Below are 13,812 nucleotides of genomic sequence, written 5' to 3'. Positions count from 1 at the left end.
CGATTTATTGGAGGACACACAAAAACCCGATACCGATTAATCGGCCGATTTTCAATAATTTCTTTTTATTTGTAATAATGACAATTACAACAATACTGAATGAACACTTATTTTAACTTAATATAGTATATCAATAAAATCAATAATGAAATATGTTCAATTTGGTTTAAATTATGCAAAAACAAAGTTTGAGAAGAAAGTAAAAGTGCAATATGTGCCAAAATGTAAGAAATATGTAAGAAAGCTAACGTTTAAGTTCCTTGCTCAGAACATGAGAAAGCTGGTGGTTCCTTCTAACATGAGTCTTCAATATTCCCAGGTAAGAAGTTTTAGGTTGTAGTAATTATAGGACTATTTCTCTCTATAACCATTTGTATTTCATATACCTTTTGACTTGGATTTTCTTATAGGCACTTTAGTATTGCCAGTGTAACAGTATAGCTTCCGTCCCTCTCCTTGCCCCTACCTGGGCTCGAACCAGGAACACATCGACAACAGCCACCTTCGAAGCATCTTTACCCATCGCTCCACAAAAGGGGAACTACCTCTCCAAGTCTCAGAGCGAGTGACGTTTGAAACGCTATTAGCGCGCACCCGCTAACTAGCTAGCCATTTCACATTGGTTACACCAGCCTAATCTCGGGAGTTGACCGCTCAATGCTTGAAGCATTGCGAAGAGCTGCTGGCAAAAACGCACGAAAGTGCTGTTTGAATGAATGCCTACGAACCTGCTGCTGCCTATCAGTGCGAATACGCACCGCATCGATTATATGCAACACAGGACACGCTAGATAAACTAGTAATATCATCAACCATGTGTAGTTAATTAGTGATTATGATTGATTATTTTTTATAAGATAAGTTTTTAATGCTAGTTAGCAACTTACCTTGGCTTCTTAATGCATTCGCGTAACAGGCAGGCCCCTCGTGGAGTGCAATGTAAAGCAGGTGGTTAGAGCGTTGGACTAGTTAACCGTAAGGTTGCAAGATTGAATCCCCCGATCTGACAAGGTGAAAAATCTGTCGTTCTGCCCCTGAGCAAGGCAGTTAACCCACTGTTCCTAGTCCGTCAGTGGTATTAAGAATGTGTTCTTAACTGACTTGCCTAGTTAAAAAGGTTAAATAAAGGTGTTTAAAAAAAAAAAACATTGGCCAAATCGGTGTCCAAAAATACCGATTTCCGATTATGAAAACTTGAAATCGGCCCTAATTAATCGGCCATTCCGATTAATCGGTCGACCTCTGTGTGACTATCAAAACCATAGAAAATATCCAAAGAAAATGATGGAGAACATATAGTATCTAACTTTCTAGTCACCAGGCTCACATTTGTTCTCGTGCAAGGCCCATCTCAGCCAGCCTTATTCACATCTGTCTGTCCTCCTTAGTTTGTGTAACATAACCATCTGCCTGTTTGGGCTCGGCCTATCCAGTATCTTGTTGTTTGAGCATTTTATTGGCCTTATTTGTGTTTTTTTAAGTTAATTGAGTTGGTGGCTATCTGCATCCTCAGCTGTCTTTTAGCTTTGTGTTTACTGTTGTAGCTTTAATGTTTTACTGCACTTGGCAGCACAACCCACCCGCTTCCTGACTCTTGGCATTGGCAAGTGATTGTTCTGTTTGGGTGAGGTGCTGACCAAGAAAATAAAAAAATGCCTGCACACTTTTTCTGATACCACCTGGAGCCTAATAATAAAAAATGTATTTGGTTACAATAATAATTTAATGGCTGCGCTATTTTCGAACTGCTAGTCATTTTATTCATGGAACCTGGCTTGGGATGATCATAAATAGCCCAACAAGTTGAACGACCTGGATGGAATGGAAAAGGATTATCCGCTTCACCTTGCCCAGCACATCCATACGTCCTCTCCACTTGCCTCGTTTTCAAAAAGCTTTGGAGAAGGACAGAGGGCAGGGTCTTGGATCTTCTCCTTCAATAGGGAAAGGCAAATCCTAGTCAGTTGTACAACTGAATGCATCCAACCGAAATGTGTCTTCCGCATTTAACCCAACCCCTCTGAATCAGACCGGTGTGGACTGCTGCCTTAATCAGCGTCTGCATCATTTGTGCCTGGGGAGCAGTTGCTGTTGGGGGTTAACTGCCTTGCTCAAGGGCAGAACGGTAGATTTTTTTTCCACCTTGCCGGGTCAACGCTTCTAACCGCTAGGCTACCTGCTGACTCTGATGGGGGCAAGGGGATAGAATGCAAGGATTCATCGGAAGACAAATTGAGAAAGCCCTTTTTTCCCCAACTGTTCACCTCCTCTCTCCCCTTCTCCTTTCCCCTCCTAGATGCTGACGCCAGTGAGAAGATCCAGGAGATGGGCGTTCTCCCCCTGCTTCCCACCCTGCTGGCCCCACAGTCCTCCTGCACCCCCAAAGTAGCCAACATCATAGCCGAGGTGGCCAAAAATGGTGAGGCACCCTTCGCTTGGTTTCTGCACACCTCATCTCATCCTCCCCAGGAAGCATCATTCTTCTCACTTTTGGTTCCGCCATCTTGTCAGTATCCAATTTTTACACTTTGTTTATTCTCAGGCAATTTAGCCTACATTTGTATGTATGTATTTCTCATTTAGTTAGCATTATCTTAATTTTCCATGTTAAGCCTTTAGACCCCAATAGAATTACTAAGATGCTGCTGTAGCTGACTGAGAATTTAAGATGAAGCTAATTTTTCTCACACACTTCAAACACACAGACATGGCTCAAAAACAAAGAACAAATGTCAATTACAAGTTAACTTAGTTTTAAAGAGCACAACCTCTTTAATGACACATTCATGTCAGTAGGAATAACACACATTTTGTCTTCCATTGTGTATAGACACTATCAAAAAAGATTTGCACTTAACAACAAACCCTAGAGTATTTCAATTGTAGTACATTTGACTAAATTACTCACTCAAAATGTACCAAGTATAATATATTATACTTAGAAATTTTATTTACATATAAAAAATGTATCCAAAATGTGACCATTAGGAGAATATTCAGAAAGTATTTCACAACCCACACAAAGTAGGCTTTGAATTTGACAACTATTCTTATTCTTGTAAAAATGCAAACAACTGTTCAGAGACTATTTCAACATGCAGATAACCTCTCTCAATAAGGTTTAGTACAGACCAAGCCTGACACAAAATGTAGAAATAATAGCCTACTTTGACAACTCAGTAACTGCAACCAGCATTAGAGAGAGAGAGGATACATTTTTTAAAAACTGTTCAGAGACAGTAAGAGATTTGTAGGACAAATTCATATTTCACACCGTCACGTTAGTGTTTGCATTTGGCCTACAACATGTCATGGAACTGCTGGAAGCACGGCCTCATCATGCAAGGTGTTGCCAAATACGTAGAGCACCCAAAGGAGGTTTCTACACATCTCCCACTCTTTGCCTTGAATTTACTCAGGATGCACACCACACACCCTCTCTCGCGCCCTTCAAACTTCACCTGCTTTCAAATGGAGTTAAAACTCAGTCTACACTCCCTGGTGTCACACTCTTCGATCTCCTCTTCCTGGCACTGTAGCCATATCACAAAGTCAATGCACAAGCTGCGTTTTGAATGCCTTCTGGGACCAGCGCCTGCGGTTTCTGTGAAGGGGCTTTTGCAGGGTCCCCCACACAATGTACATATCTATGATGGCAATGTTGAGCATCCTCCAAAACACATACAGTACTTCCACCATTTTCTGCATGAGCGTCCAACATTGTAATAGCTCCTCAGTTGGTCAAGATGGTCAACCCCTCCCATTTTATTGTTGTGAAAAATTACAAGCTCTGGAACAGATACGTTCCTACCACCTTTATAAACAACTCCAAAGCCACTGTCACTTAAGCCCCAGGCTGTGTGGTACAAGGGTGAATAGTGGGACTTTGTGCTCTTCTTCGTTCTCCCTCGTGTTCCTCTACCTCCTTCTACTCTCTTCCTCTCTCCCTCCACTCTCCAGTCATCTCTAACTCCTCTTCCTCCCTGCCTTTTGCTGCTGAGCCCTGACTCTCCACGTCAATTCATTCTCTTTCACTGACCTACAGGAACAGAGGGAGAGGAGCAACAAATAGGATACAATTGTAGTCAGGAACATAATGTCTCACACTCTCTCTCTCCCTTCCTCTTTCTTTTTCTCAACATACACATACTCTCTTCCTAATAAGGGGTTTCTATGATGGGTGATACAGTTACACGCCTCCCGTTCCACCCACCCACACACACTGTCTCTCTCCTCCAATCAACTCTTGCTTTCTTGCCTGACAGACTAACTGCAGAGTTCGCCAATGTTAGCTGATTAGTTATGAAGCTCAGACAGTTTCCAAATTAATTGCATCGGTAGAAACAGTACAAAACAAGCAACTTGTTAGCTGGCTATGAAAAAAAAATGATCCAACTCCTCAAATGAGCTCCACTGCGCTGGCATCTACCACCCTAACACGACAGGATACGAGGCATTGTATAGCCTATGAATATCTGCCCCAAGCAAACATGACAAACCATAACCTAAGCCCAACAGATAAACACAGCATCGAACATCCACGACACAAAACATGTATATGCTGTTTCCTCATTTCACTCACCTTGACATCATCTCTTTTTAAAGTGCAAGGAACTGTGCGAATCCGTATCGCCAACCAACATAGATAAAGCCTCTTTCACAGTGAAAAGTCGCGTCTGCTAGGGAGCTGTCATTTTGAGTAATGATTTGGAGAAAAAAAATGTTGGTCAAATGATTGCATACCCTGCTTCTGGTTGATGACAACATCCACGTGAATATGACAGCGGGTCGTTAGCAAGATAATATTGCGAGGTTGACACCGGTATTGTTATAAAAACAAGCCCGTTCGCAGCCGCTATAGTAATTTTAAAGAAAGGCAGTCGACGGCCACTTTGGGTTCAAAAGGGTTTATTGAATGGGATGGTGATTTATCTATTTGTGGGCTGATGCTCAAGACTATGGATTGAAAATGTTGCGTGTTTTCAATCTTCGATAGTCACGTATGGGTGATAGTCTATATATTTTTGCTGTGTAGCCTAGGTTGTGGACTTGTCCTTGTTTGTTGTTTGTACACCCCACTCGCCATCGGAAATTCTGCATTTTCCCGTTTCGAACGGTAACAGATGGCTTCAGACTCCTAACAGCAGGCACCATAGGAGACCTGTTTGTTGGTGTTGCCATCTATCTTGCTTTCCTAGACAGTAGAAATGTTCACACATTGGCACAGTGATTAATTTATTTACTCCATGCCATACTGTGGCTTGATCAAAGGAACATGCACAGCAGTTGAGTGGCTGGTTGTTGAGATTCAGGAACTGTTTGTTAGAGACCATAAGATAAAAGGTGAGATTAGGGGATAGATTTATTCATTCTATCAACATAAGGCATTAATAACACTCTTATTACCCATGACATAACATCTAAATAGTGCGTGTGTTAAAGCGTTACGATAGCACGGATGAGATTGGTCATTTAAAATAAGTTGACAGCTTCTTGACTTCTCCAATTGTAAAGAAGTCACACTTTCTTGGCCACATATTGGACTCGAGTAGTCTTCCATTTGCCACGTGACAAATTATAATATGCATGGCCCCTCAACCCAGATGCTGCAGTGTCAGAAGATGCTTGTAGGGTAATTATGAGTGGGTTTCAGAGAGGCAGGCACCGAGTTGAACGGAAGTGACCGAGTTGGGGGAGGAAACGGTTGAGATAATTAATGTACTTTTAGCAGCATCTAATGATCGCTGCCTGCTGATGTGCCAGCCTGATCATTTACACCATCCCACTGGCATTTTATCTGTCAGTGGCCCTGGAGATATCTATGCCCAGTTCACTGTTGAAGGCTCACTGTGTCAAACCTACTGGACTAAAATAACCTTTTTTTTGTTATTTTTTTTTTCATTCCTGAGTAAAATGTATTTTTAAGTTTTGACTATGTGCCTGTTTGTGTCTCTTCACGGTCCATAAGGCTTAGTTTTAAGTAAAGTTTGATTTTACTGCTTGCTTGAGTTACTTGATGTGGAATAGAGTTCCATGTAGTACTGTGCGTTTCCCAGAGTCAGTTCTGGTCTTGGGGACTGTGAAGAGACCCCTGGTGCCATGTTTTGCAGGGTATGCATGTGTGTCTGAGCAGGGTGCTAGTTGTTTGAACAGGCAGCTCTGTGCTTTCAACATGTCAATACCTCTCACAAGACATGTAGTGATGCAGTCAATCTGTCCTCTATTTTGAGCCAGGAGAGATTGACATGTTATTGATGTTAGCTCTCCGTGTACATTTAAGGGCCAGTCGTGCTGCTCTGGGCCAACTGTAATGTCCCTCTTTTTGGCACTTGACTGTATGACTGGACAGTAGTACAGGTGTGACAAAACTAGGGCCTGTAGGACTTGTTTTGTTGATAGTGATGTCAAGAAAGCAGAGTAGCTCTTTATTACGGACAGACCTCTCCCCATCTTAGCTACCATTGCATAAATATGTTTTGAGCATGATAGTTTACAATCCAGGGTTACATCAAGCAACTTGCTCAAATTCCACATTATTCATTTCAAGATTTAGTGAATGATTTGTCCCAAATGCAATGTTTTGTGTTTTATAAATATTTAGGACGATCTTATTACTTGTCACATTCTTAAACTGACTGTGGCTCTTTGTTAAGTGTTGGAGTGATTTCCCTTGCTGTGGTAGCTGATGTTGAGTCATCAGCATACATAGACACACAGGCTTAACTCAGTGCCATTGGCAGGTCATTTGTAAATGATTTTAATTGTAAGAGGCCTAGACAGCTTCCCTGGGGTATGCCCACTTTATTTTATTCAACCTTTATTTAACCAGGAAAAGCCCATTGAGACCGAGTCTCTTTTTCAAGGGAGACTTTGCCAAGAAGGCCGCAACAATCAATACATTACAGAACTAAAACATACAACAATGCAATATGATCCAGCCTAAAAAAAAGCATTTACACTCCTCTGTAACAGTCTTCCATCAAAATATTTAATTAATTCAATGGCACAAACATATCTAGATACAGCATGGGTTGTAGACTTTTCCATGCCTCTGGTGCACAAGAAGAGAAGGCAGTCTTGCCTAATACTGTACATGTCCCGGGGACTTTAAGTAGCAACCACCTAGCAGATGGTGTATGGTAACTGCTGGTGGTGGAGACACCTACAAATGTAACTTTCTGCACATATAAAGTGAGTTCCAACCTACCATTTGGTGCAATGGTGGGTGAGTGACTTGGCATTTGTAATAAAGCCCAAGGATGCATGATAAACAAAGTCCAGCCTCTGTAAGACAGAAGAGGCTGCATGCATATACAACAAGTATATAATCAATTAGAGAGAGAACAAGCTTCTTTCTAGCCATAAGTGGGAAGCAAGCCTTAAGAAAAATAAAACCCCAATTCCAATTTAAGCTTCCTCACAAAATTATCCAAATTTACTTTAAAGGACAACTTGTCATTCAACCATATCTAGCTATATGTAAGATTACACTTTTTCAATGGATAAGCCACCATATGTGACAATGCTAACCTTCTCTGGCTGAGTGTGAGCTCTGGTAAAGGTCATTTTTTTTACATTCATGATGAGTTTGAGACCATAAAGGGAGGCCTGCCGTGACTGAAAAGCAGCCTGGAGCTCTTCAACAGCATGAACCAGAGAAGGAGCACATGAATATATGACTGTATCATCTGCAACTTTGCTGGTTGCTTCCCATTTCCCAAATCATTAATACAATTGAGGACAACACAGGAGCTAAAATGGAACCCTGGGGCACACCTCTATTAATCTCAAGAAAGCTAGACTTGTGATTGTCAGCATATACACAGTGTTCTGTCAGAACGATAGTTCCTAAACCAGTTTACTGCCCCTTCACTGAGACCAATGTTACTGAGTCTAGCGAGCAACAATTCATTGTCAACTGAATCAAATGCCTTTTGATAAATCAACAAACAGAGCAGCACAATGTTGCTTTTTATCAAGTGCATTAATGATGTAATTTGCCACTGCCATAATAGCTGCAGTTGTGGTGCTGTGACCCCGATCTAAAGCCAGATGTTGTGTTCTTTTCAATGGGGAAGTTTTTTTTAACTGAGTTCACTCAGGATTCAGACTTTGGCCAGGATAGGGAGTTTGGAGATATGCTAATAACTACCGTCCTGAGGGATCTCCACCATTTAGTAGTAGGAGGACATAAGCTGATTTCCAATTTTTTATTTAACTAGGAAAGTCGGTTAAGAACAAATTCTTATTTACAATGATGACCTACACCGGCCAAACTCAGAATACGCTGGGCCAATTGTGTGCCGCCCTATGGGACTTCCAATCACGGCCGGTTGGGATACAGCCTGGAATCGGTTGTTTGTAGTGACGCCTCTAGCACTGAGATGCAGTGTCTTTGACCACTGCGCCACTTGGGAGCCCCTATGGAATTGGTCAAGGGACTAAAGTTGAAAATGTGAGCCACAAGTTCAGTAATATCATCATCTGCTCTCTTCAAGAGGTAAGGATCCAGGTTGTCTGGACCTGCAGACTTTTTAGTGTCTATTGCCTTTAGTGCTTTATAGACCTCAGCATAAGAAATAGGCTCAACGTTAAAATGGTTCACATGAGAGCCTACATCATAGTTTACTGTAACAGAGCTTATGTTAGAGACATGGGCCCCACCATTATAATAAAAAAACCTGAACCAGCAGATATGAAGTGCTTGTTAAAAACCCCTGCAATATCAGCTTATCCTTCACTTCATTAGAATCCATCATTAAATGGTCAGGAAGGCCAGAGGATACATTAGAACCTGACACTGATTTGATTATCTTCCAGAACTTGGTAGGGTTGTTTAGGTTCTCTGTGACTGCATTTAGATACAGTACCAGTCAAAAGTTTGGACACACCTACTACTCATTCAATGGTTTTTCTTTATTTGGACCATTTTCTACATTACTTTGTAGAATAATAGTGAAGATGTCAAAACTATGAAATAACACATGGAATCATGAATCATTTTTTTTACTTAACACATATTTTTCTAAACTACATTGTCGGTTAAGGGCTTGTAAGTAAGCATTTCACTGCAAGGTCTACACCTGTAGTATTCCGTGCATGTGACAAATAACATTTGATTTGAATTTCAACCCCTCCTTTACTCATCTGATCAGTTCTAAAAACCGTGTACCCATCAATAGAAATTTGAAACGGATTTCTTTAGCCAAGTTTCTGATAAAAACCATTGTCGTATTGGCCCATATTCTAATCATGTCTATTTTTTGGAAATAGACTGACATTAACATGCAAGAGGCCAAAACCTGCTGTTTGTTTTTAAATCATAGGGAGTCGGTAGATTGCATGGTATCTAACCGGCCCAGGGTTTGGTCGCACATTACCAGAGAGCAACAATAAAAACGTAAACAATACGTCTCAGTTGCCCAATGCGTGAGGACTTGGCAGAGCCAGCACATATTGTCAATTAAACGAGCTGAGTCTTTCGACACAGGGGGAAAAAAAGTCATTCAAGAGTTTGCAATTTTGGAAGTGTGCTATCATGTGTGGCCCCACTTCCGTTTGAGAGTGGTACAAATGCAGTTACAGAGCGAGACCAAGTTCCTGGTGGTATTAACATGGTCTCGTCGGAGTGTTTGCAAATTGTAGGGCATGAGGTGACGATAACTCACTCACCCCATTGATCACTCAGCCTATTTAATCCAGGAAGGCATTGAGTAAAGGGCAGGCACAGTAATAGATACGTCATGCTGGTTTCTAGGGGTCTTTCAGCACAGGTGACGACCAGTAGACGTTGTGCACAACGACGTAGATTTTCCACACGGTGCATCGGGTTTTCCAATCTGTCAACCGCTTCTCCGCTCCTAGCCTTCAGTGCGCAGCTGCGCTCGAGTAGCAGGCCTTGCGCTCAGACAGACTCTCCCGACTCTGTTCGCTCCAACTCCAAAAAGGTGTAGGCTACAGTTACGAGCAGCTCGAGTAAGGGGAGAAAAAAAGGCTTTCTCAATCAGACATATTTGTACAAACACATTTGGTAAAATAGAGACAGATCTAAAAATAGTTATATGCAGCATCCACCTTCACATCAAGTGTTTACTTCTGTAGACATGATCGGGTCATTAAAACAACTCGGATCTCAAGGATCAGACATACGAACGGAAAGACTGATTGGCAGCCATCTTGGATTATGTTGGAGAGACTTTTATTAAAGAACACCCTGTGTTCTCTTAGACCGGTAACTCTTGATCCACGATATGACAGAGGATGTAAGCCATAACACATTTGTTTTTTTTTCAGCAGTAGAAAATATTTGTTTTTGATAATATCAAAAGCTGTATTGAAATCAAACAAAACAGCTCCCCCAATCTTCTTAGCAATTTCTTTTAGCCAATCATTGCTTTTGTGTAAGTGCCATACATGTTGAGTCCCCTTCCCTATAAGCATGCTGAAATTCAGTAGTTAATCTGTTTAATGTGAAATAGCATTGTATCTGGTCAAACACAGTTTTGTTCAAAAGTTTACTAAGGCATGGTAGCCGGCTGATTGGTCAGCTGTTTGAACCAATGAAGTGTGCTTTGCTGTTCTTTGGTAGCATAATTAATTTAGCTTCCTTCCAGGCCTGAGAGCACACACTTTCCTGTAGGTTTAAGATTGAAACAATGGCAAATCGGAGTGGTTAACTTTCAACAAGAAGTTACATTTCAAATGATCAATTGATTCAACAGGTGCAGCAACCTCAAGTAGATTTGGAAAATATCAGGGAGTGGGTTTGCAGGAACAAATTTGTTTTAAACACCCAAGAAAACCAAAGTTAAGTTGGTTTGATCCACCAGGAAAAGGCCAACACAGCATGGGATACAATGAAGTATGGGAGGGGTACAAATTGAGGACGTGGCAGCAACCAAACTACTCGGAGTGCAGCTAGACACCTGCTTATCATGGTAATCTCTAATAACTAATTGTGTGTATATATATATATATATATATATATATATATATATATATGAAAAAACATAACTGCATGCATGATCAGAGAGATGGCTAAATATTCACCAGGAAAGATTAAGCAAATAACCATTAATTGAGAGTCAGGTGAACTACTGTTCTGTGTTCTGGGGAAATGCATCAGCAAGTGAAATTAGGAGGCTGCAGATTGCACAGAACAAAGCAGCAAGGATTGTTAAGGTGGAGATATGATCTATTTTTGTTGTAGTCCATGCTCAATGCTCTTGGTTTGTTATCAATCAACAAGATCATTTAAAAAAAAAAAGGCATGCTCATTTTATGTCATAATATACACCATTTGAAACAGCCAAACTCTATTCGCAACAGTATTCAGTTGGTAAGAAACATTCAGTAAATAATAGGAATAGATTGTCCACCATCTGTGTTATCCAGACATAAAAGAGAAGTAGGCTAAATAACATTTTGATTTAGAGCAATAAAGAAATGTAATAATTTATCTGAGCAAACCAGAAACCTTTTCAATATATACATTCAAACAATACATAGGAAAGTTGTGCTGGAGTATTTACCTGGTCAATATGTCTGTTTGTAACAGTGTGTTATGTGAAAATGTGATCGTATTATAAATTGTATTTTAATGTTTAAGGACTCTTGGAAGATTAGTCCAAATGGGTACTAAAAAAGATCCTAATAAAATCAAATCAATCATCAGGTGAGTGGAACTGTGTTTTTTTTTTATTGCAGTTTACTTGCTGTTAGCGATATCTCTGAAAATGTTCCGTTATGCATTTAAACTTTAGATCACCAGCTACTTCGTGTGCTAAAAATGATCAAGAGGTTTGCAATGGGAAGTAATAGTTGTACATTTCGATTGGGAAATGCCTAGCCCTTTCAAAAAATATATAATGTATTCTTATGATTTGGGCTAATGTCAGAGTGCAGGAAATGAAAGACACTGTCTTCTCCTGCACAGGTCTCAGTGTATTGTACAGTTCAATGTCTTCTAGCTGGACTGACTCAAGACACGGGCTGCTGTACAACTGTCGTGCTGTTGGACTATGGTCTTGAAAAGAAGCATCATGTTAATAACACTTTTGATGATCGAGAAATTCAACTCTGGACCTTGAAGCCATTTCCACTGCTTTTTTTCATTGTTCCCCTCTAATCAGACTGATTTGGACCTGGAAGACCAGGTGGATGCCATTAATGATCAGGTAGAACAGAAAACCAGTGGGTGTAAAGGGGGCGTTACTGGCGGCAGAGAAGTCAGACGCAGGAGAGCAAAAACTGTGTTTCCAAACGGCGCAGTTTAATAACAAAACAACACTGGAAAACAGAACAATCAAATAATGGGTACATAACCCGACGCACACCAGGACAGACGTGCACAAACACTTACGATAAACAATCACCGACAAGGACATGAGGGGGCGGAGAGGGACCAACTTGGGCGGAAGTCGTGACAGCGGGCTCCGAATGTCGTAGTGTAAGAGTTGAATACCAGTGAACAAGAACATCCTTACCTCATGTGTTGAAAAGAGATATCATCTCATTATGAGAATTCTAAAAGAGCCAGTACATTTGGTTGCCACAATGATTAATTAATTTAGCTATGCTTCTACTCCTTTTATCTACAAATACACATTTTAGACTTTCTGAAAATAAGAAATCTCTCTCTGTACCTTTTACAATGAGAATGCAGAGATGGAAACTCGAGTCTGAGACTCGGAATCGAGTCGCACTTAAGTTGCAAAGAATGCTGTGTTTTGATCAAACAATCTGTGCTTTTTATTTTGGTGATTGTTTTCAAATAAAAAGATGGACATATCTTTAAGTTCACATTGAAAGCGATTTTCAATCCTGAAAATGTATCAAAGGCACCCAAGAAAATCCCTGGATAGTGTGATGGTGTTCGGTTACCATGCTGTGTAAGCAGTGTTGGTAGCGTTATGATATAATGGATGGTCAGTCATTGCATTCATAGCTCTATGAATTTGAGAGTGGTTACATTTCTGAAGCCCCTTCCCTCGGCCTATCTACTGATTCAAGTGCATGGAAATGCTTTGTTTAAACTTCTGATTACAGCTTTAAATTGTTGCTTCAAAGGTTTTGTATAATTTCAGTCAGTAGTTTTGAAAGTAGTGCTCACAAGCCAAAACAAGTCCCTGGAGTTTTTTAAATTTATTTTTTGGCCGTTTTGTATGTACAATATTTAAGTACTTAGGATCCCGGACTGCATCTTTAATCGAGACCGCACGGCACCACCTTTCTCTAGGGTCCATTCAGAGTGGTATGAGGGGGAAGTTTCACCGAGACACTGCTCATGGGTAATTTGGGGATTTTGGCCATGAGGCCCTTTATCGACTCCCCCAGGGTTAGATGAACTCATGGATACCACTTGTCTGTGTCCAGAATGTAATGAAGTTGGAGGCAGTTGCACAAGCCAATGCTAATTAGCATTAGGGTGATGACTGGAAGTCTATTGTATCGGCTAGCGTGCAGAAGATAGCGCAATGACTGGAAGTCACTGGGTAACGCTAGTTAGTGTCCCGAACCGGCCCGTAGCCTGTAATTATAATTTTTTTAACGGGAGACGACGTGTAGATCAAATAATAACAAATATATTTATTAACTAAAGTAAATTATAAACAAGTAACAATGGTGTAAGTGAGTGGTTGTGTACATTGATGTGATGTTGAGGGGCCAAAGCAAGCAAACAAAAACAGCTACAAAATGCCACAACCGAAATCCAACAGTGTGTCTGGTGTGGAGACTCATCAATGAATGGGGGAAAAGGTGCATTTATCACCAGGACACACCCGGGCCCAGTTGTGTCCCATTTCACTGACA

At 40.8% G+C, this 13,812-nt stretch overlaps 1 protein-coding gene across 6 annotated transcripts in view; it reads left to right on the top strand.

Annotated features, from left to right (window-relative positions):
* LOC112259994 (rap1 GTPase-GDP dissociation stimulator 1-like) overlaps nt 1-13,812 on the top strand; it is a 61,236-nt gene that overhangs the window by 4,761 nt on the left and 42,663 nt on the right. For all 6 annotated transcript variants that reach the window (XM_042328407.1, XM_042328406.1, XM_042328405.1 and 3 more), the window contains one exon: nt 2,297-2,419. In XM_042328407.1, coding sequence (XP_042184341.1) covers nt 2,297-2,419 — 123 coding nt within the window. The remainder of the gene's footprint in view (nt 1-2,296; nt 2,420-13,812) is intronic.

This window comes from Oncorhynchus tshawytscha, linkage group LG10 (genome assembly GCF_018296145.1).
Source record: "Oncorhynchus tshawytscha isolate Ot180627B linkage group LG10, Otsh_v2.0, whole genome shotgun sequence".
NCBI classification, from domain to species: Eukaryota; Metazoa; Chordata; class Actinopteri; order Salmoniformes; family Salmonidae; genus Oncorhynchus; species Oncorhynchus tshawytscha.
The sequence above is the reverse complement of the archived record's forward strand: the minus strand, read 5'-3'. Positions and strand labels throughout refer to the sequence as shown.